The sequence below is a fragment of the Indicator indicator genome, chromosome 35 (assembly GCF_027791375.1).
Source record: "Indicator indicator isolate 239-I01 chromosome 35, UM_Iind_1.1, whole genome shotgun sequence".
In the NCBI taxonomy this organism is placed as follows: domain Eukaryota; kingdom Metazoa; phylum Chordata; class Aves; order Piciformes; family Indicatoridae; genus Indicator; species Indicator indicator.
Window position 1 is genome coordinate 5,988,508 of NC_072044.1, and position 23,580 is coordinate 6,012,087.

At 56.6% G+C, this 23,580-nt stretch overlaps 1 protein-coding gene across 2 annotated transcripts; it reads left to right on the top strand.

The window, feature by feature from the left end:
- Window positions 1-1,608: 1,608 nt before the first annotated feature.
- TEAD3 (TEA domain transcription factor 3) lies at window positions 1,609-19,445 on the top strand. 2 transcript variants are annotated; one of them, XM_054395979.1, is made up of 12 exons: window positions 1,609-1,625; window positions 6,899-7,074; window positions 9,997-10,061; window positions 12,908-12,970; window positions 15,921-16,058; window positions 16,304-16,347; window positions 16,452-16,501; window positions 16,910-17,049; window positions 17,737-17,910; window positions 18,086-18,226; window positions 18,433-18,585; window positions 19,332-19,445. In XM_054395979.1, the coding sequence occupies exons 2-12, from the start codon at window positions 6,939-6,941 to the stop codon at window positions 19,443-19,445; spliced, it is 1,218 nt and encodes a 405-aa protein (XP_054251954.1). In that variant the 5' UTR covers window positions 1,609-1,625; window positions 6,899-6,938. The 2 variants fall into 2 exon arrangements, with proteins under 2 accessions (XP_054251954.1, XP_054251953.1); XM_054395978.1 differs by lacking the exon at window positions 1,609-1,625 and adding an exon at window positions 15,619-15,630 and having other exon boundaries at window positions 6,879-7,074; window positions 16,452-16,513; window positions 16,916-17,049.
- Window positions 19,446-23,580: the final 4,135 nt, after the last annotated feature.

Sequence of the window (23,580 nt, forward strand, 5' to 3'; positions counted from 1 at the left end):
TGGTGCTGGCCTTGGCATCCAGTGCAGGCAGTGGGTGCAGCTGCTCCCTGGGCAGGCTTGGGTTTTGCGGGGGTGGAAGGCGGCTGGGGGTGGGTGTAAAATGCATTGCAGCCTTCGTCGTCCTCGTCGTCGTCGTGCTCCTCCTCCTCCCCCTCCCTCTCCCCCTCCCTCTCCCCCTCTCTCTCCCCCTCCCTCTCCCCCTCTCTCTCCCCCTCCCTCTCCCCCCTCTCTCTCCCCCTCTCTCTCCCCCTCCCTCTCCCCCTCCCTCTCCCCCTCGCTCTCGCCCTCTCTCTCCCCCTCGCTCTCCCCCTAGCTCTCCCCCTCCCTCTCCCCCTCCCTCTCCCCCTCCCTCTCCCCCTCCCTCTCCTCCTCCCTCTCCCCCTCCCCCTCCCCCTCCCCACCTGTCAGCCAATGTCCCCCCCAGAATATGTTTTCTCTGGCCCTGCTGTCATGGTATGAAATGGGGTCACAGTACCTAAAACTTCTCTGTGGAGATATTTATCCTCCCAGAAGTGAGTCTGGCAGGGTACCTGGGACATCAGCTGACTGCTGGCAGAGGGCTGCCTGGCTCTGGCCTCCCCATGGTGCTTCCCTCACCCCACAGACTCATGGCTTCCCCATGGGACAAGGGGTGATAGGAGTCCCTGGGAACTCAGGATGTGGGGGCCAGTCCAAGCTCAACATCAGTGGGAGACATCACAGGAAGGTTGTATTTTGACCCAGTGGCAAAGCAAACTCCACAGTCCCCAGCAGGTGCTTCACCCTGCACTGGCCATGCCATGGGCTGCCAACACCGGAGATGTCATAGGATGGCTGTGGCCCATTCCTGGCAGGTGACTGCAAGCCTGTTGTTTCCATTCAGCTCATTTCATAATGCAGAGAGCAATTAATGCTGCAAAAGCTTTCTATTTATGCGCTACTGGGTGAAACGCCCAGGCCTGGCTGGGCAGGGCAGCCCTAATTGGGCCAGGGAGGCTGGATTACAGTGTCCGTCTGTCCCCTGCCCTCAGGTCTTGAGCCTGGAGGCTTGAGCAAAACTGGCTCAGGTCCTTCACCAGGTGAAACCCAGCTCTGCTGCCCAGCTAGGGCTGGAGGAAGAAGAGGAGATGGAAGGGTTATTTTCCACACCATGGTTCTGCTGTTACGATGGAGCATCTCAGGCTGTGCCCTGGGGTTTGCCTGATCCCCTCATTCCCCCACGGCCAAATATTTCTGGGGCAAATCTCACTCATGTTTCCTCCTTGTTGACCCACAGCCCTTTGGGTCTGAGCATCCTTCAACCTTGTGCCACTGAGTGAGGACTGAGTGCACCCCAACTGGATGCAGGAGCTCAGGGGTTTGCTGAGAGATGGGGGACCTTTGGATGTGGGGCTTTGGTGGGCACGTGCCTGATGTGGCCCTGGCCATACTTCCAGACCCTGGTGGGATGCTGCCACGTGGCCTTCTGTAATTTCCTCACTCTGATTACTTCCTGAGCTGCCTGCCAAGCAGGAAGGGGCAGGAAGTGATAGAGGGGACGAAATTAGTTGGGCTGTCTCATGGGAAGCTGGCCTGGAGCACAGGGGGCTCCACCACCACCCAGCTCCCTGGCCCACACCAGGGGTCTCAAGTGACTGGTCATCCCCGTCAGAGAGGTGCAGACCTGGCTGGGAGGGCAGCCATCCTTCCCTTCTCAAGCTGGGGAATCCCTCACACACAGCCCAGGAGCTGTTTGGAAGAGGATCACAATGTAAACAAAGCTCCTTCCACCATGCTTCCTGCTCAGATGCATATTGCTTATCCACTGCCGTCCACCAGAATGGGTGCTGGTTGTCCCCAGGACAGCCATGTGCTAACCAGGACGGTGTCCCTTGTTGGTTTGGGGCAAGATGTGCAGCAGGATATTCCCAAAGGGTCCCTGGGTAAGCTGCCCGGCATGTGGGGCTTCTGCAGAAAGGTCTTGGCTATTGCCAAAAATGACACAGGGTTGTGCTTGACCAAGCCAAGAGCATCTAGGCTCTGTGCATGGTGCTGGGCTTGGCAGTATCTTCACTGGTGTGTCATGGTCTTGCTGGGGTCCTCTGAAACATTAATGACCCTTGACTGGAACAAGAAGCATGTTAAGGAAGGCCTCTGCCTGCCAAGAAATTGCTGTTGGACCCTGACCACAGTTTTGCTGAGCACTGATGTGCCAGGGGGGCATAGGGAAGAGCTGAGGTGCCTGGGAGCCTCAGCTTTGGTGTTTGCTCATTTGGAGTCTTGCAGAGCTTGCTGTGTGACAGAGCAGCCCCTGTCTGTGTCCCCACAGGAGATCTGTCCTTGGGGACCTCACTGCAGTGGGGCCAGGGTGACTCCTTGGCTGCACTTCCAAGCCTGCCCTGGTGTCCTTGAGCCCCACCTGCTCAGCACCAGGGGGAATGTGGGCTCCTTTCACCCTGGGGTGTGGGTGCTACCAATCACAGTGACAGGAAGGGGGTGTTGGTAGCCTCACACATTCCCTTGCCAAGGCTGGTGCTGGTGGTGGTGCTTTGCCTGTGGCAGTATGAGGCTGAGCCCCGCTCTGTGCCATGCCTGCCCAGGCATGTCTATGAACTTTTATCCTTTTGCTGTGGGGTTCAGGAACAGGGAGGGAGGGAGTAGGGCTGGATTGCCCCAGGCACCCCACATGGGAAGATGAAATGGAGCTGGGATGCAGCTGGACCACTCCCCCCCCCCCCCCATCACCTTTACAGAATCTGCTAGTGGCTCCCCCAGTGTCTCCAGCACCATAGGGGATCGTCCCATGGGGTCCTGGTTCTGCCCTGCTTTGTTGGGTTGGAGTAGCCCTGGGTAAAGAGGAGACCTTGGAGGCTGCTCTGCCCCATGTCTTGTTTCCCCAGGTGGTGCCAGATGGGTACATGCTATGCTGCAGCAGATGCTGGTGGCCATGCCCTGCTTCCCCAGCATTTTGGAAGGGTACCATGGCAATATACATGCTCCCTTCTTCCAGTTTGCAAAGAGTGGGAGAGTGGCAGCCCAGAGGTGGCACTGCTTATGGTCATGGTACAGCTGGAAGGACAGGGGTGGCCCATGCCACCAAGGAGCGTAGTAAGAGGCATCGGGTCCCTGTGTGGTGACACTGGTCAAGGTGGGGCTGGGTGGCATGGCAGGAAGGGCCATCACCCACATTGCTTTGGGCAGACCCCAGTTCCTTGCTGTGTGACCCAGTGCAGCTGAGCCACAGGCTTGGGGGTGGGTGGGTGCTGCTGGGGCTGTGCCTTGTGGTGCACGAGGTGGGGCAATACTTTTGGGGCCGAGCATGCTGGGGAAGAGGAACACCCCCCAGCACGGGAACAGGGTGTCTGCCCATGTCACAGTCCCACAGCCCCCAGCTCTGTGCTGTTATGTCCCTTTGCTCTCTGCTGCACACCCCTGACCTGATCCTTATCACAGCTGGTTGTGCTGGTCCCAGCAGCACCCTACTCCTGATCTCAACACCTGTGCAAGGTGCTCTCTGTGCCCCTCTGACCACAACTGCTGCCTCCAAAATATTTCCTAGCCCCCACTCACCAGTAAACACCCAGCTCCCCTGCACCCCTCCCTCTTTGCACCCCTCCCTCTTTGCACCCCTCCCTCTTTGCACCCCTCCTCTTTGCTTTTGCCAGGTTTAAGAAGCCTTTTTGTTGCTTCTCCAGGCTCTTCAGGCCCCAAGCAGCTTGTGCTGACCTGCATCCCCAACTGCCTGCACAACTCTGGGTATCTCCTGTGCCCCCCACACAGGGTGCCAGGGCCAAGCGCTGTGAGTCCATGGGAACCTTGTCCCCTGACACAGTCTTGGCCTTGCGGGGACATAAGGCTGCCCTGGCAGCATCCTTCCTGCCCACTGAAGGCACTCATCCTGCACCCACTGGGTGACCTCGCAAGGGTGCAGCCCCACTGCAGCACCATTGGGCTGGAATGTGGCATCCCCCAAAGGAAGAGCTCCCAAGCTGGGTGCCAGAGCTCCCTCCTGGCATGGGTGCCAGCAAGCATCCCTGCTCATGGAGAGTAGGCATCCCCATAGGGAGCAACCATCCCCACCATGTATCAATGGTCCTGGTGTGTCCAAACCCCACCGAGGTGCCTGCATGATGGGAGGGAGTTTCTCCCCCAGTCCCCGGGAAGCAGTTGGGAAGCAGGAGCTGGTGACATGTTTTCCGGCAGGTCCAGTCCCCTCCCTGCCCGGAGCAGGTCTGGCCGCGGTCTCCCCACAGGCTGGCCAGCCCCGCCGGTTTGCTAATTGCTCCTCTTGGTGTTTTGTAAGGGCTGGGTGGAGCGCGGCGCAAGGCCTTGCGTCAGCACCTTGCCTTGCACCCTCCCTCCAGGAAATCAAACGTCGTGGCCTGGCTGAAAGCAGGTTCAGTGGAAAGGAAGGAGGAGCTGCTTCCTCGCACCTTGGCCCTGGCATCACCCTTGCTCCTTTCCCTCCTTCTCTGAAAAGTCAGGGCTGGGATTTCCGTGCTGGGGAGCACACAGTGAGGAGGGCTGGGGGTGCTGTGGGCAGTGCCCAGCATGAGGATGGTGACCCAGGGCACTGGTCATGCTACTTGTTCCACACTGGTGCAGCCAGCCCTGTAGATTTGCTCTCAGCCCTACAGCTTTACCTTTAGCCCTGTGGCTTTGCCTTTAGTCCTATAGCTTCCCCCTTGGCCCCAAAATGCACCCCCAGTTAGGGCGGGCAGGGGCTTCGTTTTGGTCCAAGGATGCTGTACGGTCCCACACCACTGTGGCATCTCAAGGCTGGGATGCCACAGTGCATCTAAAGGGGTCTTGGGCTGCCACGGGGCTACTGTGTGGTCCCAGGGTACTGTGGGCTCCAGGGTCACTATGGGGTTAGGAGGCTGTGGTGCAGCTGGGAGGTCTCTGCTTCCCCCACATCTGGGGGTTTCCTGAGCTGCTGTGCAGTCTTGGGCTGCTGTGGTGCAGCTGGGACTCAGCACCTAGTCAAGGCAGCTCCATGCCCACTAGCATGGAGCTTGGCTGCACTCACTGGGCTGCAGGGGGGCAGTAAGGCGGGGGGTGTCCCACTGGGGCCATCCCCATCTGCCACTCCCACTGTCCCTGCCTGGTGTCTCACTGTGGTGTCCGACTGCCCTCCCGTCTCTGACACCCTCCTTAGTTTGGACAGTGAGCAGGGCTGCCCAACAGAGCACTCTTGCAGCAGGCACCACAGAGTGCCTTGGGACTTGGTGTTCTATGGGACTTGGGGTGCTGTGAGACTTGGCTTGTCACAGAACTCAGAATGGTGTGGGACTCAGCATGCCATGGGACTCAGAGTGCTGTGGGACTTGGGGTGTTATGAGACTTGGCATGCCATGGGACTTGGGATGTCACAGCACTTGGCATGCTGCAAGACTTGGGGTGTCTTGAGTCTTGGGGTGTTATGGAAATCAACATGCGAGGACTAGGGGTGTCTCTGGACTTGGTGTGCCATGGGTCTTGTGGTGCCATGAGACTCAGCATATTGTGAGACTTGGTGTGCCACAAGAATTTTGTTCTATGAACCTTGGGGTGCTGCAGGACTTGGGGTGCCATGGTTGTTGGAGTGTCACAGGACTTGAGATGTTGTAGAACTCAGTGTGCCATGGCACTTGCTGTGCCACATTCCATAGGACTTGGGGTGCTGCAGGACTCAGGATGTCATATAAATTGGGGTGTTGTAGGACTTGACATGCCACAGCACTCAGGGTGTCATGGGGTGCTGCAGGACTTGGGGTCCTGCATGCCCTCCAGCACCGCTGCCGCCATCGCTCCCTTGGCCGGCTGGATCTATCCTACAATCCAGTTCTCCTTATTTGGCCACAGTGCTCAGCAAGAGGGGGAGAGTCGAACGGGGCGGGGGGGTGACAGCAGCAAGGGCAGGCAGCGGGGACCCAAAGGGGGCTGACATCACATTGTGGCAAGGGAGTGAGAGATGAGGAGGCTGGGGCGGGGGGGAAGTTTCTTTTTTTATAAAAGGAAAAAAAAAAAAGACAAGGGAAAAAAAAAGGCGGCCTTGGAGCACTCTTTAGCCAGTGGCTGCTGCTGGAGTTCCTTTAAAAGGAGATGTCTGTGCCGGAGACCTTTGTACACTCCCAGCTCATCCGGGAAGCACAGCGGAGCAGGAGACACCTCTTTGCTCCCACCACCAGCAGCTGCCGCCAAACATGTTATTGCAAAACACTGTGCCGAGAGCCGGGCAAAGGCAGGAGGAGGAGGAGAATGGGGGAAGGTTCTCTGACATCACCCACAAGCCAGGGAACATCCAGCGTCTTGTCTGAGCATCCTCAGGGCAAGGGGCCTCTTCTGGTGCCAGGGGTAGGGCTGCTTGAGGGCTCTGGCCACCTGGTTCCTATTAGTGGGGTCTGGCTCAGCATCTCCCTTCAGATCCTAGCTCTGCCTTTGCCAGGTAGTGGAACAGGGATTTGGGGAGGACTGGGGATGGTTTCGAGACTGGGTGGGTGGCAGCAGTGTCAGGTTGAGGTTCACAGGTTATGGGGGGCTGCTGCCACCAAGGTGTCACCCATTGGTACCATGGGCCTGAGCTCCTTATACGGATCATGTATCCTTCTTGTATGGATAACAGCATCTGGGCTGTTGCCGTCTGAACTTTGAGTGGACCCTAAGTGGTCACTTGTGGCTTGGATTTGCAGATACTCACAGGAATTGTGGCTCTGCCCCCCAAGGAAAGCTTGTATGTGTCTCTGTTGCCCCACACTGGGATGCTGCTCCTGGCTCTGGATGACACCGGGGTCAGGACCAGACCTCGGGTCATGCTGTCACTGCAGCCCCATACCCCCATCAAGAGGTCTGGGTCTAACTGGTGTCCCCTGTGTCCTGACAGGTTGTCGCGTGTCCGTGGGGGCTCGGGGTTGGAGCCCAGAGCAGCCAGCACCATAGCGTCCAACAGCTGGAACGCCAGCGGCAGCCCCGGGGAGGGGCGGGAAGATGGCCAGGACGGCATGGACAAGAGTCTGGACAATGATGCTGAGGGTGTGTGGAGTCCGGACATCGAGCAGAGCTTCCAGGAGGCGCTGGCGATCTACCCACCCTGCGGCCGGCGGAAGATCATCCTCTCAGATGAGGGCAAGATGTATGGTGAGTGAGAGGGCCATGGACAGGGCACTGTGCTACTGCCCAGGGTGGCCAAAGTAAAACCTTCCAACCCAAACCCACAGCAGGCCATTGCTCTCCAGCACTCCTCAGTTCTGAGAGCCACTTCACTGGTTGCATCCCGGGACTGGACCAGCGAGGTGGCAGTGACCCACGTCCCCTCCCTCTGCACTGACTCTTCCTCCTGTCCCTCCCTCTCTCGGCCATGCTGGATGGACTGGTTTGGTGAAGCCGTCAGGCAGGGAGTGGGTGCAGGACTGTGGGGCCAGTGCCAGCCCTCTTGCTCCTGTGTGCCTCTGCATCGCTCCCCAAACCTTCCCCAATCAGACCTGGTGGCAAGGGCCACCTGCCCACACTGAGAAACTGGCACCCTGCTCAGCTTTCAGTGAGTGCTGGCAGCAGCAGAGCTGGTCAGCCTTACTGGCACAGTGAGCCTGGGGGAGGTCTCAGCCTAGTTTCTGGTGTCATAGGATGGCTTGTGCTGGGAGGGACCTTAAAGAGTATCCAGTTCTAACCCCCTGCCATGAGCAGGCAAGGGGCGATGGTGGCACAGGGTGTATGGTGCCACCAAAAAGCAGCCAGGTAAGGGCTAGTGCCTCCTCCTCTCCACCTCCGATAGTGTCCCCACCAGGTGACCTCAGAGCTGGGGACCGATTACCAGGTCACCATCACCCCATAGTGACAAGGGACCAAGGCCAGCGTCTCCATTCCCAGCTTCCTAAATACACCCTCCCAGGGTGCTGCTGCAATGGCTCATCCCGTGCTGGCAAAGCAGGGCAAAGGAAGCATGGCTTTGTAGCAAGTGCTGTGCCACTGTCCCTGTCCCCATGCTGGCTGCCAGTGCCACCCTGCTTTCCAGGGCCCCTGGTCTGGGCCTGCTGGCTGGGGTGGGGGCAGCAGAGGGTTTCCCAAGTGGGTGCATTTTTTGGATTTCTCCCGGAATAGCTGAAGTGCCGGGAGCCCTGCACTGCACACGCCGAGCCCCGACCGGTTTTTCCAGCCTTTCGGAGACATCTGGCAGCTGCTTAAAGAGGCAGCAGCCCTTACCAGATGCCTTTCATCTCTCCCCCCTGCCCTCCCCAGCACTTCCCCACTGGGACTCCCAGGATTCCTGGCCAGTGGTGGGGAGCTCACTGGGACCCCCAGAACACTAGTGGCACAGGCAATGCCAGCATCTGACATAAAATTGTGTGGATGTGGCTGCTTTCCACCACCACCCAATTTTTGGGGGGATCCCATGGAATGCCCATGGCCATGCCAGCCTGTGCCAGCAGTGTGGGAATGGTGAAGCAGGTGGGAACTGGAGGATGGGAGAGGGTGCAGGACAGGCACTCACTGCCTGTTGGGTTATTTTTAAGCCAACCAGTACAACTGGTTCACGTGGTGGTGTCAGGGGAGAGGAATTTGGGGAATGTGGCAATTTGGAGGACAGACATGCCCTCTCTGAGGGAATGGCATGGGCCAGGGCCAAGGTGAATCACCAGGACAGGGACAGGCATGGGAATGGCTCCAAGTGTGCAGCATTGAGTAGTGACTGGGATGAGGTGTGAGGCAGGATGGGTGCAGGAGATGTTTGGCACTGGGCAGTAGGTGCTAGGCACTGGGTGTTGGGCTAGCACTGCCCCACCAGGGTACATGAAGGCACCCACATTTTTCTCCCATATTTTCCATTCTTATTTCCATTATTTCTTTCCCATGGGCTGCATATGGATTGGGAGAGGATGGGTCTTGGGCATGAGGTGTGCAGAATGGGATGCTGTGCTGCTGGGTCAACCCAAACTGGGGCTCAGCATTGTCCCCTCTGCCTGCACCTCTTGGCTGTGGGCATCATCACCCCTGGGCTTGGAGGCTGCCCTTGGGGACCTGGCCCTCATTAAGTGCTAACCGAGATCAAGGAGTCAGGGCAGACTGGGTGTGGTGGGAGAGATGGGAGCTGTGCTCACTGCTTTGGGGTGCCCCCATCTCCAGGACTCATACTGGACTCAGTCACCCACCAGTTCTAGGGCTGGCACCCCATGGCACAGCCATCTCTGCATGACACCTGGTCCTGTCTGTCTGTCCCCATATGAGTGTGTCCCCCCCGCCTCCAGGAGAGCCCAGTTGCTCCAGGGCTGGGATGGGACTGGTTGGGCTGGAAGAAGCAGGGGAGGAAGAGGGCTTTTTTTTTTTTAAGAGATTCTTTTTTTTTCCTCCAAGCTGAAGCCCTTTCCAAGGGCATTTCGACAAGTTCCAACCATGACCATCTGGTCCTTTAAAATAAATCTGGTGTGCTGGGCTGCCCCCGGGCACAGGGAGTGTGGTGGCAGCGAAGTTTTGGGGCGGGGGGGAAGCCAGGGCCCCGCAATAGAGAGCTCCCAGCTGCTCTGACGTTTGAATGTCGATTGGCCACAGCTGGCCCCCAAAATGTGGCCCAAAAGCAACTTCTGCTTTGAATTAGACCCAGGACGTTAGGAAATACTGGTGGAAAGGTCAGCATGGATCACAAACGGGAAGAAGGCCTGAGAAGGATTGTTGGGACTGGGTTCATTAGCTTATCCCCAGGATGGCTTTTGGGGGGTCTTTGGTTGGGGACAGTGCTGTGGTAGCTGAAGGTTGCCACCTCTCCCTCTGAACCCCACTGTGCCTGGGAGGGGCTGCCAAAGCCAGTGGGTAGGCGGTCACAAGGTGGGTCTCATGGACTTGACAGGAGGAACTGGCCACCTCAGTGTCCCTTCAGGCCACCCTCATGTCCCCTTGGGCAGGACAGCTGTCCTGGCAGCGCCATCTCCTGGTGGTGCCTCTCTTGTTAAGGACCAACCTCATCACGGAGTAGCATCATCAGGCCAGGTGGGGGACCAGAGGTGCCTTTTGGGGCCGGTGCCCCTGCCCCCCTCTTTGCCCGGGGCTGACCCCTGGCTCTGCCTGCAGGTCGGAACGAACTGATCGCACGGTACATCAAGCTGCGGACAGGGAAGACGCGGACAAGGAAGCAGGTGAGGCCATGGCTCTGCTTCTTCTCTTGGGAGGGCCTGGGGGTGCAGAAGGGGGTTGCCAGGTATGCCAGGGTGGGGAGTGGGTGTCTGGCTGCATTGCCTGTCCTCTAGAGCTCTCTGCCCGTCTGGAGCCACCATTGCTGCTGGCAGCTTCATCTGTGAGCAAACTGCCTTGGGTTGCTCCATCCCAGATGGGTCTTGGGGATGGCCTGGAATTTGGGACGTGGGGCAGAGGGCATCAACTCCCAGCATACCAGGCTGGGGTCACCCCATGGGTGGCTTGAGCCCTTGAAATCTCCATCCCAGCAGTGTGTTCATCTCCTTGCTGCTCCATCTGGGTGTGGGCACTGTTTCCACCTCTGCTCCTTGCCAAACTTTATGCCAGATGCCATGGTGAAGGCACTGTCAAATCCTCATCTCAGCCAGGGGACAGGCTGTGCAGGGCTGGGGTACTGCTACTGGGGAGTCCAGAGGTATCACAGAACCTTTGTCACACCCTCACTGCCCTGCGAGGCTGGGTGGTGGGGCAGGCAAGGATGCTGTCAAGGCAGGGGGCACACAATGGTCACAGAATCCCATCATGGTAGGGTTCAGAAAGGACCTCTGGAGATCACCCAGTCCAACCCCCTGCTAAAGCAGGGCACCCACAGCAGCTTGCCCAGGATCACAATGGCCAGGGAGGGTTTGGAAGCTCTCCAGAGAAGGAGACTCCCACAGCCTCCTCTGGGCAGCCTGCTCCAGGGCTCCAGCACCCTCACACCTAAGAATTTTCTCCTCATGTTCAGATGGAACCTTTTGGGTTCCAGTTTGTGCCCCTTGTCCGGTCACCAGACACCACTGAGAAGAGTCTGTCCCCATTCTCTTGCCCCCAGCCCTTTAGCTATTGATGAACAAAGAGCTCCTTCTGCTGCCCAGCACATGGGCAGGGTCACATCCATCCCACGTGCCAGCCCTCACTGCACCCTTGTTCCAGAGTCCAAACTTGTCTGAGGGCTGTCCTCGATGGGACATGTCCGTTTGTCACACATCTGGCTCTTCCTTCCCCTCCATGGTGGCCTCCAGCCTGTCCCCCAATGACTGTGATCCCTGTGCTGCCTGTCTTTGCAGAGCTGGTAGCCCAGGGTGCTGGCGAGCAGGTCTATGTGGGGCATGGGGACACATGTTGGGACTGTTGTGCCAGAAGTCCCCAGAAAGGAAGGACACTGGTCCCGCTGAGGAGAACATCCCTCCAGAGTGCTGGATGGGGAGGGACAAGTCTGGCCACTGTCCTTGTGTTCAGGTCAATGTTGAACAGCTCTTGGCTTCTGGCTTAAAGCCTTCAGTGGACCTCCTGCCTCCACTTCCATGGGGGGAAGGATGCAGTGCTGGGCAAAAGGACTCAGGAAGGGACACATGGAATTGTCCCCTCTGTGTCCTGGACAGCCTGGCACTGGTTGAAGGATCAGCCAAAATCAGCCCCAGTAGGTGCAGGGTCCCCCACCCAGGCTATGGGCAGGCACCTGAATCTTTCCTGACATCTTTGGATTCTGCTCTGCTGGGGTCATAGAATCATGGAATCATTAAAGTTGGAGAAGATCTCCAAGATCATTGAGTCCAACCCTTAACCCACACTGCCAGGTCACCATTGAACCATGTCTTTCCAGGGATGGGGACTCCACCACTACCCTGGGCAGCCTGTTCCGGGGTTTGACAACCCTTCTGGGTGAGAAATTGTTCCTTGTGTCCAACCTAAACCTCCCCTGGTGCAAATTGAAGCCATTTCCTCTCATCCTGTCACTTGTTCCTTGAGACTAGAGCCTGACCCCCACCTGTCTCCAGCCTCCTTTCAGGGAGTTGTAGAGAGCAATGAGGTCTCCCCTTAGCTTCCTTTTCTCTAGGCTGAACAACCCCAGGTCCCTCAGCTGCTCCTCCCCAGCCCTGTTCTCCAGACCCTTCCCCAGCTTTGTTGCCCTTCTCTGGACCTGCTCCAGCCTCTCAATGTCCTTCTTGGACTGAGGGGCCCAAAACTGAGCCCAGTACTCAATGTGTGGTCTCACCAGTGCTGAGTACAAGGGGACAATCCCTGCCCTGCTCTTGCTGGTCACACCATTGCTGATCCAGGCCACGATGCTGGTGGCCTTCTTGGTCACCTGAGCACATATTGATTAATCTTCAGGACACATAAAAAACCCTCTTCTCATTTTTCTCACCTGCAAAATCAGGAGCCCAGCGAATGAGCCAGTCCCTCCCAGGTCTGCCTTGGGACCAGCAGTCCTGCTGCAGTCTGAGTTGGGGTAACCTGGGGCACTGCAGACCAGCTGGGCCATGTCCTCAGCACCACATGCAAGCAGCACCTCATTGCACACAGGGTTGTGGTGCTCGCTCTGTCTCGGAAGTCCCAACTGCAGCAACTTCCCTCTGAGGATCTCCACCCTCAGGAAGGACACAAACAAGCATCAGCCAGTGCAGCTTTGGGGCATCCCGACCAATTTTCTTCCTTCCAGCTTGTGGTGGACTCTCAGCAGCATCTCCAGGAGCATCACCCCCAACACCTCATGTGCTCCCCTCCCTTTTCCACACTTCCTTCCCTGTGGAGAGCATCCCACCTGAAGTGGGGAACGCATCTTCACGCTGTCTGTGTTTTCCTTTCCGAATGGCATGGCGGGTGCTAGGTGTCCAGCCACATACAGGTTCTAGCTCGGAAGAAGGTGCGGGAGTACCAGGTTGGCATCAAGGTACGTTGGTGCCCTTGCCCAGGTGTCCGCGGCGGTGTCTTTGTGAGCATGGGCAGCCCCTCCTCCTTCCTTCTCCTCTCCTCTGGTTGACGGCTCTGCTGTTCCCCCTCTCCTTCTGCTCTCTCTCTGCAGGTCTCTAGCCACTTGCAGGTTCTTGCCCGGCGGAAATCTCGTGAGATTCAGTCCAAGCTGAAGGTATGCGCCCCCAGTCCTGCCTGCCCTCCACCCTGCCTACTCACTTCACCACTAACACCCTGGGCTCTGTGGTATGCCGCTTGCTTGCCTTTGTTAATTCTCTCTTTTTAGTGTTTTTTTTTTCCTTCCCCCTCCCTTGGCTCCTGGGTCCAGATGGGTTTTTAATGGCATCGTTTTCAGTGGCATTGTTGTGCGATGCCCAGAGAGAAGTGCAAGGAGAAGAGTCCATTTCAAAGGCTTGTTGAGGACCGTAGAGCCCATTTTTCACCCCTAGGAGGGTGAATTTGGGTGCCAAATCCCCATCTTTAGCCCAGACAAGGACCTCACCCTCCTCTGGTGAGGCACAATGACTGTCCCCTCTTCTGAGCTTCTCTCAGGAGAGGAAGGACCTCCCCAGAGCAGCCAGGGAGGGAAACTGAGATTCAAGCAAGGGGTGCAAAGCCTCCCCCTACCCCAGCTGAGACCTGTCCCCACTCATGACAGGTGCCGGGGCAGAAGTAGGGTAGTCCTGAGGGTCCATGCAGGCTGCCAGCCTCACAGCTTGTGGTGCTCCAGGGTCTAAATACAGCCCATGTGGCACCTCAGGGATGTATGTGGGTAGCAGCAGGTCTGATGGGGCCATACTGGCAGGAGCCATGCTGCTAGGGAGGGAGCACAGCAGTGCCAGGGATGGGACATGGCAGTGCCAGGGCAGCCTGTGGTTCCAGGGGCCAATGGAACTGAGTGAGGAAAAACTGGTTCATCCTTTTCTCTGGTTGGCTTCTCTTTTCTTCCTTCCTCCTAACTGAAGCCCGACTAACCCTTCCCTAACCATGCCCGTGAGTTTTGTGGCAGGTGGGAGGTTGATGATGAGTGGGGACGTGGGCAGGACTGGGAACATTTCCCAAGGACCAAGCCCTGCTCGAGCTGGACCCACACAGTCTGAGGTGGGGGACAGAGTGGTTCCCACTGTGCCTTGGGCTTTATCCCTGCACCATCACACTGGGGAGCTTCTCTGTGGGCAGGATCTGGGGGGACCAGGACCTGCTGCCTTGTCAAGGCCATTGTGAAAGCCATGAAAACCTTGTAACCCCTTGCCATGACCTCAAGGTCCCGAAAGTATCACCAGCTCCCCATGACCCCGTCCCCTTATATACCAGATGCTGTGTTCAAGCCTCTGAAACTGAGACTGGCAGCAGGGGCCACAAAAACCTTTAAGCCCCTTGCCATGACTTCATCAAGGTCCCAAAAGCATCACCAGCTCCCCATGACCCCATCTGCTTGTCCTGGGCGCTGTGTCCAAGTTTCTGGCACTGAGCTCTGACTCGCATTGCCTGGGAGCCCACCAAGCCATGCTCTACAAATCCCTTCAGCAAGGCCCCTGCTGCCCCATGACACCCCAGTGGGTTTGGTCTGCTGGGAGAAGCCAGGAGAGGGCACCCAAAACTCTTTTGGGAGGATCCCCTGGGCTAGGATGTCTTAAACCCAAGTCCAGCTCCCAAGCACAAGAGGCACAGCTAAGAAGGGAGCACAGGCAGCAGGGGCAGCAACAGCAGAAACCTTTGTACAGAAAACCAAAAGGCTAAACCAGAATGGAATAGAAGACAAGAAACTTAAAATACAATAAAATCACCTTTCCTTACCACATTGCTTAGGACAAGGGGCAGGCAGAGGTTGAGGACACACTGGTGGAGTCAGAGCCATGATCTCAAGGTCCAAAAAGCAGGGGACATCATGTCCCGAAAGCAGACACTTCACCAACCCCAGGATCTAGGGATGGAGGCTGGTGTCCTAGGCTCCACTCTCCATCCTTGGCTCCACTGCCTGCAGGAATTAGTCAGGGAAGAACCGAGGCAGAGATCCTCTTGAGCTGTGGATGCAAAACTCCCAGCCATACTGGGAGGCAGAGCCCAGCACAGACAGCCCTTTGCCCTCACCCACCACTTGTCCTGTCAAATGGAATCTCCCTCCCAGCATGGATTCATACAGAGATGTTTTTAAGCTACAGCCCTGTGTGTGTTGGTGCTGCCCAGTGTGTGGCTGCATGCCCACACTCCTGCCCTGCCCTGCCCCAGGTGAAGAGAAAGGAAGCAATTCCTCCCTGAGGATGGTTCAGAGGGAAGATAGAGGACATGTGGTAGGACCAGAACACCCATGTCCCAGTAATGCAGCTGGAGGAGCAGCCTGGCTCTGTGCACGAGATCTCCTCCTCAGAGCTGCCATGATGGCTAGAGCAAAAGGGAAAAGGACAAAATATTGGTGTCCTGTGTAAATGCCCACCTAGCACAGGGGGTTTGTCCCCAGGGTGCACAGGGGGAACTTGGTGCCCAGAGCCCAGGGCAGCCAGGTACAGGTACCCTTTGCTGGCCAGGAGCCAGGAGGATCTTCCTTTCTATGCCCTGGCTGCACACACTGAGGGCTGCTGAGGGTGATAAAGGATGCAAAAGCCTTTAAAGGCACAAGCCTGGCTCACCACAGCAGCCCTAATGCAGCAGAAGGCTTTGGCCTCCACTTCCTGGTGGCATATGCCCAGCCAGGTCAAAGGGTTTGCTTCCCAGATCAGGCTGTGGCAAAGAGCTGGGGTAGGATACACAGCTCATGGGATGCACATGATGCCTGTGGTGCCCACCACTCTCTAACCTTTGTGTTTTCCTTTCTTTTGTGCACAGGCTATGAACCTGGTAAGTTGAACTTGACTTTGTGATACCTTTTGTTTCCCATTGCCTTTTGCCCCACTCCCGGGGGGAGCAAGGACCCCTTCCAGACCCATCAGCTTCTGTGCAGGAGACATTTGCAAGCTTCAAGCATTTTGGGTGTATTTTTAGGAGGGTGGGTGAGAATGCCCCTGCCCTGGTCCCGTAGATAAGCTGCACACCCAGTTTTGAGCTTTGCAGAACCTGCTGGGCACACAGCTTTTGGGGGGTGGTCTGTCTGCCCCTGTAACCTCCCATCTTCTCCCTGTCCCTGCCAGGACCAGGTCTCGAAGGATAAGGCTCTGCAGAGCATGGCTTCCATGTCCTCCGCGCAGATCGTGTCAGCAAGCGTCCTGCAGAACAAGCTCAGCCCCCCTCCTCCTCTTCCTCAGGCTGTCTTCTCTGCTGCCCCCAGGGTAAGGACCTGGCCCCTTTTCTCTGGTGGCTCCAGAGAAAAACACTGAATTGGGGTGGGGTCAGGGATCCCTGTGCCCAAGCTGCGTAGGGGACAGAGGATTGATGCCATCACCACTCTCAGGCATAGTCACAATGCAGGAGAGGATTTGGGGGGTCCCTGCAGTTTGCAGCAGGAGAGGAAGGGAATCTGCAGGGGTGGGGGGCAGTCAGAAGCTGCTGACTCCTCCTTGTGCTGTTCCCTCAGTTTTGGAGTGGGCCTATCCCAGGACAGCCTGGACCCTCTCAGGAGTAAGTACGAACACCCCCCACTGCTGTGCTGGCCAGGACCCCACCTGCTCTGGAGCTGGGTCAACCTGGGCTTCATTAAGCTAATGATGCACTTTGCTTTGCAGCATTAAACCATTTGCACAACCAGCCTACCCCATCCAGCCACCCATGCCTTCATCACTAGCCAGTAAGTGTCCTCCTTGCCCTCTAGCAAGGCACCCTGCACCCCTGCCAGATCCCACTTGTCCCCTGCCCTGTGGCACTGTCTCACTCATAGTCCACTTCCCAGCTCTGTCAAGGGAAAAAAATGGGTTTAAACCCACAGTGAAAAGCCCCACAGTGGGCAGAATCTTGCTGGTCCTGCTGTGTTGCCCCCCAGTCCCTTCCTACCCAGGAGTGGGACTGGCACTGCCCATGCTTGGCCAAACCCCAAACTAAATCTCATATTTTAGCCAAAATTCCCTGAAAATCTCACTTCTGGGATGTACTGGGTGGGGGGGGAATGCAGTAAGGACAGCAGAGCTGTGGTGGTGCAGGGTGGGGCCCAGCCCAGCTCACAGATGGTCACTCTATGTGTGTGTGCATCCAGGTTATGAGTCTCTGGCTCCACTGCCGCCAGCCGCCTCTGCTGTGCCCGTCTGGCAGGACCGCACCATCGCCTCCACCAAGCTGCGGCTTCTCGAGTACTCAGCCTTCATGGAGGTGCCACGGGACACCGAAACGGTAACAGCCCCCTGTGTGTGACCCCATCCAGCTGGGGTGGTTGCCATCCCTGCTGTGCTTTGTGGCATCTTGCTGTCATCAGGACCAGGGCAGAGATCACTCCCCTGTACTCAGAACTGAGGAGGCCACAACTTGAATCCTGGGTTCAGTTTTGGGCCCCTCAGTCCAAGAAGGACATTGAAGAGCTGGAGCAGGTCCAGAGAAGAGCAACAAAGCTTAGGAAGGATCTGGAGAACAGGGCTGGGGAGGAGCAGCTGAGGGACCTGGGGGTGTTTAGTCTGGAGAAGTAGAGGCTGAAGGGAGACCTCATTGCTCTCTACAACTCCCTGAAAGGAGACTGGAGCCAGGTGGGGATTGGGTTCTTCTCCCTAGTATCAGGGAGAGGAAATGGCCTGAAATTGTGCCAGGGGAGGTTTAGGTTGGACACGAGGAACAATATCTTTCCTGCAATAGTGGTCAGTCATTGGAACAGGCTGCCCAGGGAGGTGGTGGAGTCCCCATCCCTGGAGGTGTTCAAGAGATGTGTGGACATGGCACTAGGGAACATGGTTTAGTGGCCATGGTGGTGTTTGGTCTATGGTTGGACTTGATCTTAGAGTGCATTTCCAACCAAAACAGTTCTGTGGTTCTAAGATTCTAGCTGACCTCTTTGGTTGTGTCTCACCACCACCATCCTTGTCCTTACAGTACAGCAAACACCTCTTTGTGCACATTGGCCAGACGAACCCCTCGTACAGTGACCCACTGCTGGAGGCCGTGGACATCCGCCAGATCTACGACAAGTTCCCCGAGAAGAAAGGTGGCCTCAAGGAGCTCTATGAGCGTGGCCCCCAGAACTCCTTCTTTCTCGTCAAATTTTGGGTACAGTGCTGGGAGGATGAGGATAGGGAGGGTTGTCCTTGAGCCATGGGCTTGTTGCAGCTTGGGCTCTAATGGAGCAGAAGCATCCTGGGCAGCTCTTGTCACCTGGTGTCCCCCATCTCCATTGAGTGTAATGCCACCTAATGGGACCCTCTCCCTACTCTCACCTCTCCAGGCGGATCTGAACAGCACGATCCAGGACGGGCCAGGGACTTTCTATGGTGTCAGCAGCCAGTACAGCAGTGCAGAGAACATGACCATCACAGTCTCCACCAAGGTGTGCTCCTTTGGAAAGCAGGTCGTGGAGAAAGTGGAGGTGAGTCCCATGCCCCACTGCATCAGGAAGGGCTGGGAATTTGGTCTCAGGATGGAGAAATCCCTAGAGCTGGGTGTAGGAGACATGGGTGCATGCCTGCCCATGGGTGGAGAAGACACCACCATGTCCTATTTGGCCACCCCCTGCCCATGGCCATGTTTCCCATGATATTTGAGGTGGCTACTGACTCCAGCTGTCCCCTGCAGACAGAGTACGCACGGCTGGAGAGCGGCCGCTTCGTCTACCGCATCCACCGCTCCCCCATGTGCGAGTACATGATCAACTTCATCCACAAGCTCAAACACCTCCCAGAGAAGTACATGATGAACAGCGTCCTGGAGAATTTCACGATCCTGCAGGTACCTCCTTGCCTTTTCCAGGCAGCGATTCTGCTGTCCCCAACACAAAAAGGACACCAAACTGTTGGAGCAGGTCCAGAGGAGGCTGTGAAGATGATTAGAGGGCTGGAGAACCTCCCCCATGGTGACAGGATAAGGGAGTTGGGACTATTCAGCCTGTCAAAGAGAAGGCTCCAGGGAGACTTTAGAGCAGCCTTCCAGTACCTGACAGGGCTGCAAGAGAGCTGGGGAGGGACTTTTTACAAAGGAGCTGGAAGAAGGGAGATTCGGACTGGAGATTAGAAAGAAATTCTTGACAGCGAGGGTGATGAGACACTGGAACAGATTGCCCAAGGAGGTTGTGGATGCCCCCTCCCTGGAGGTGTTCAAGGCCAGGCTAGATGAGGCCTTGAGCAACCTGGGCTGGTGGGAGGTGTCCCTGCCCATGTCAGCAGGGTTGGAACTGGATGATCTTTAAGATCCCTTCCAACCCAAACAATTCCATGATTCTATGATTCCCACCAGGAGCACTGAGACCATGGCAGCACCAACCCTGCAATCCCCGCTGTGTGCCTCTTGCCCTGGCAGTACCAAGGCACCATCTGTGCCTGAGCCCCTGTGACACACTCCCTTCCCCCCAAAAACTGGGTAGCACATTTTTGGTGGTGCAATTAAATTGGCTGTACCTGAGCCCGTGCTACCCTCCAAACCACAGCATCTCTCCAGGGGCTCAGCCCCCTCCTCACCTGTTCTCCCCTCTGCCACAGGTTGTGACAAACAGGGACACCCAGGAGACCTTGCTCTGCATTGCCTTCGTTTTTGAGGTGTCCACCAGCGAGCACGGCGCCCAGCACCACGTCTACAAGTTGGTCAAGGACTAGGGCCCCCCAGGAACAGGGGACGAGGGGTACAATGGAGGGAGGGGGCCACACAGAAAAGCCGCCCATGCCTGTTGCCTTGTGAGAAGTCATTTGAAGAGAGGAAGAGGAGGAAGAAAAACAATAGCCAAAACAGACTGACTTGCAATTGGAGATGTTTTCTACTTAGGAACAGTTTCTTTTTTTTTTTTTAATAAATGTTAAAAAAAAAAAAAAAAAAAGGAAGAATGGGAAAAGAAGCAGAGGGAGGAAGTAAACCCCTTGGCCAGCGCTGGATGGGAAGAGACTGGGTCTCGGTGTTGCCAAGGAAGGCTGGGAGCCCACCATGCCACCAGCAGTGGGATGTTGGAGTGGAGGACAATCCAACCCCTCCTTCTGCTCCTTCCTCACTCAGATATGATCCTGATCATGAGTGGAGGGAGCGAGCATGGATGGGCTGGAGGACGTGGCATTGTGCCAGGTCTGGTCCCAAATCCATTGAATGCATGGCAGTGGCTGTGGTGTTGACACTACCCAGCAGAGCCCAGGCAGTGGTGGAGATGTGGGGATGGATGTGATAAGGGGGGAGCAAGGCAGGGCAGGATGGCAGGGGGAAATGCTGATGGGTACTGGCACCTAGGATGCTTCTCCCCAAGGACTGGCATCTGGGATGCTTCTTTTTCTTGGGTGCTGGACCCTGGGATCCTCCTTCTCCCTTGGGGATCAGCACCCGGGATGCACCTTCTGCCCAGGTATTGTAAACTGGTATGCTCCTTCTCTACACTTGCCTGGGGCACCAGGAGCAAATGGTGCTGAAGGCATGAGGGCATCAACAATGCAAACCATTTTTTCTGGCTCTATTTTTCTCTCGTTTTTTAAAATTCAAGTGCTTTTAATACTTTTTAAAAAGACACCAAGCTTATAATCGGAATGATTCCCCTCTGCAGTGCCCCAGACCTGCTCCACTTGCACCATGCATGTGCCAGTGACCGGAAGAGGTGACGCAATTGGGTTTGCTGGGTCGGAGATGGGGATGGGGCTTGTGTAGAGAAGGCTTGGGGATGTCTCCATCTCTCTGAGGTCACTACAGAACAGAGCCCAGTGTTCATGTGGCAGTGGGATCCCCTGAGCTTTGTGCCTGCTTTCATGGGGTGGTGGGGGGGAAATGTACCCCTGCAGTCACTTGCCAAAGAGTAATGGCAGTGCAGTGAGGGTAGGTTTGCCTCTTCACCCTGCATGTGCACATTTTCTCTCTTTTGGGGTTGGGGGAGGGTAGGGTGGTGCTCTTTCACCTTTTTTGCCTTTTTTTCTGTGCCAGTTTCAGCTACTCCCCACTTGCCTGCATCCCATGGGAAGTGGCTGGGGAGTCAGCTCCTGTGGGAGAAGCATATTGTGCAAAATAGGGTGAGGCTGTGAGTGGGCAGAGTTTGGGACAGAGAGGGGAGAGAGGATAGGAGGGACACCAGGATAGGGGACGGGGTCTGCTTGGAGGTGTTTTTGTAGCCGCAGCCCAAAATAAGCCAAGTCAGTGTGCCAGGTCCAAGACAAAGGCACAGCATGGGGAGAGCATCTCTGGGGTGCAGGAGGAATGCAGAGGGACAGAGGTTGGGTTTGGTGGCAGTGGCAGTGACAGCCAGGGTGGCAGGAAGCTGTCAGGGAGATGGGGAGCCCAGGATGGGTAGGTCTTGGATGGTTTTCTGGTGCTGGCAGGGGAACAAAGGCAGCAGGAGTTGCAGAGCTGGGTGCTGTGGGAGAGCAGGACCAGTTCAGGAGGTGCTGGAGCCTGGGACAGAGCAGGCAGGGGGGTTTAGGCTTGATGCTGCCAGGTGAGGAGCAGGAACAGTCCCAGAGTGCAGGAAAGGGCCTTGCCATCACCATGCTACATGTCCCATGAGGCATGGGATTTTAACCTGTTGCTGCTGGGAGAAGCCACCCATCCCTGTGGGACCCACTCCTGGGCTTGGTGGTGGGGCTGGACAGAGAGCAGGGGAAAAAGAGAGAGAAAATCCCAGGGAAGGCACTGATGTCCCATGGCAGGGCTGTGCGGGAGCCGCCTGGCTGAGTTCTCATATGTAGCATGGTTTTTCCCTTCGTGGTTCTTTTCCTTTCTTCCATTTCACTCACTGACCTAAAACTCTGGGAATGAAAACTCCGGGAATGAAAACTCCAACCTTCCTTGCCATAAAACACAGCCTGCCCTGCTCTCAGCCCAACTGGTGGACAAAGCTCTTTGGTAACTGGACTGGTTTATGTCTCCATCCTTCCCTACATCCCTGCATCCCACCTGCACCAAGCCTGGGGTGCCCACCTGCACCCCGTGCACATCCTGCCTGGTGCCCCCATGACGCTGGCCAGCCACACTTTCTCAACCCCCCTTCCCCCATCCTTCCCTCAGCCCCTCTGTTCTCCTCTGGTGTATTTATGAATTTCACATGAAGTACTGTTTTATTTTTTTAAAGACTTTGTAAAGCTTTCCAGGGTTACAATCACCATTTTTAGAGCTGTGTCAGTCCACAATGTTAAAAATCCAGGGTTTTTTATGTATTATATTTTTTGTGTATTTTTTTTAATCCAGCTGTGATGGGTTGTATCATATATTTGTTGTTTACTGTATCTGTCCAACTTTGAAGAGAGGAGACTGTGGAGCTCCAAGAAAACTACAGTCTGCTGAAAAAAACCCACAAAACAAACATTAAAATTATTTGTTCATGGGTTGGCTCAAGTGGTTCTGAAGTTCCTGTTCTTTATTTGATGTGGATTTCTCTGACATCCAAGACTCTGAGGGCTGCAAAATCCCCATGTATGGGTGATGCTGGGTGGTCAGGCATTGAAAGAGGTTGCCCAGGGAGCTGGTTGAGTCACCATTCTTGGATGTGTTCAACAAACGTGTGGATATGGTGCTTGGGGACATGGCTTGGTGGCCATGGTTGTCTGAGGCTGATGGTTGAACTCAAGAGGTCTGGACGTTTCAGAGTGTGGCCAGAGAAGACTGTAGCAATGCTGGGTGGGCTGGAAGCCTGCTGCTGTGAGGGCAGTGTGAGGAGAGTTGGGTTTGTTCAGTGTGGAGAAGGCTCCAGGGAGACCTTCTGTTTGCCCTTCAGTGCTTAACAGGGCCAAGAAGAAAGCTGGGGACAGACTTTTGAGCACAGCCTGTTGTGACAGGACAGGGGGTGATATCTTTAACTAAAAGAAGGAGATTCACACTGAGAGTGGTGAGACCCTGTCCCAGGTTGCCCAGAAAGGTGGGAGATGCCCTATCCCTGGCACCATTGCCGGTCAGGCTGGTTTTAGGGCTCTATCTGCAGATGTCCCTGCTGGCTGCAGGGGCTTGCACGGGATGGGCTTTACAGGTCCCTTCCCAATCAAACCAGCTTGTGACTCTGAGCAGGAGCGCGCAGGCCCCTCAGGACACGTCGGGACCTGCCCGTGCAGCCGCTGCCAGTTACTCCGCGGCGGTGCAGAGCGGGGCAGCCCCCACCGCTCTCCAGCACCTCACCGCCTTCCGCCTCCATCCACGCCCAGCACCGCCCCGCCTCTCGGGCGTTTCCCGTTCCCCTTCCACTTCCCCTTCCCGTTCCCGTCCCCGCTCCGCCCCAACGCTGCCTGTCGGGATTCGTAGTCCAGCTGCTCGGAGAAGTTCCCAGCTGTCCCAGGTTTGCTCCGCGCTCCCCCCGCTCCCCCCCGCGCTCCTCTCAGTTCCGGGTCCCTGTCCCGGTCCCGATCCCACCTGTTGCTCTGCTCTTCTCCCACCTCCCGTTTCCGGCTTTCAGTTCCGCCTGTTGCTCCTTGCTCCGGTCCCGGTTCCGCTGAACGCCCGGTCCTGTAAGGAGCTGAGAGGAGGGTGGGGCTGGAAAAGTGACCCCGAGGGGACTCAGCTCCTGGAGGAGACCCCGATATTGGCACGGGGCAGGGACGGGATGAGCCTCTTGGTAATCCCGTGGGACGGGCAGTGGCTGGCTGCCTGTATCCTTCTGCCTGTACCCCACTCATTGCACCCAGCTGCCTGTACTTGGCTGCCTGCACTACTCTCCCTGTACCCTGCTGCCGGTACTCTACTGCCTGTAGTTTACTGCTTGTACTCCAATGATTGTACCCATCTGCCTTTCCCATCTGACTCTGCCCAACTGCCTGTACCCGACTGACTGCGCCCATCTGGTTG

What these genes read in the sequence shown, in the direction of transcription:
- TEAD3 (XM_054395978.1), top strand. Translation starts at nt 6,939, where the DNA reads ATGGACAAGAGTCTGGACAATGATGCTGAGGGTGTGTGGAGTCCGGAC. An exon ending in AGACGCGGACAAGGAAGCAG is followed by an intron (nt 10,062 to 12,907) that starts GTGAGGCCATGG and finishes CTCTCTCTGCAG; the next exon opens with GTCTCTAGCCACTTGCAGGT. An exon ending in CATGCCTTCATCACTAGCCA is followed by an intron (nt 16,514 to 16,915) that starts GTAAGTGTCCTC and finishes GTGTGCATCCAG; the next exon opens with GTTATGAGTCTCTGGCTCCA.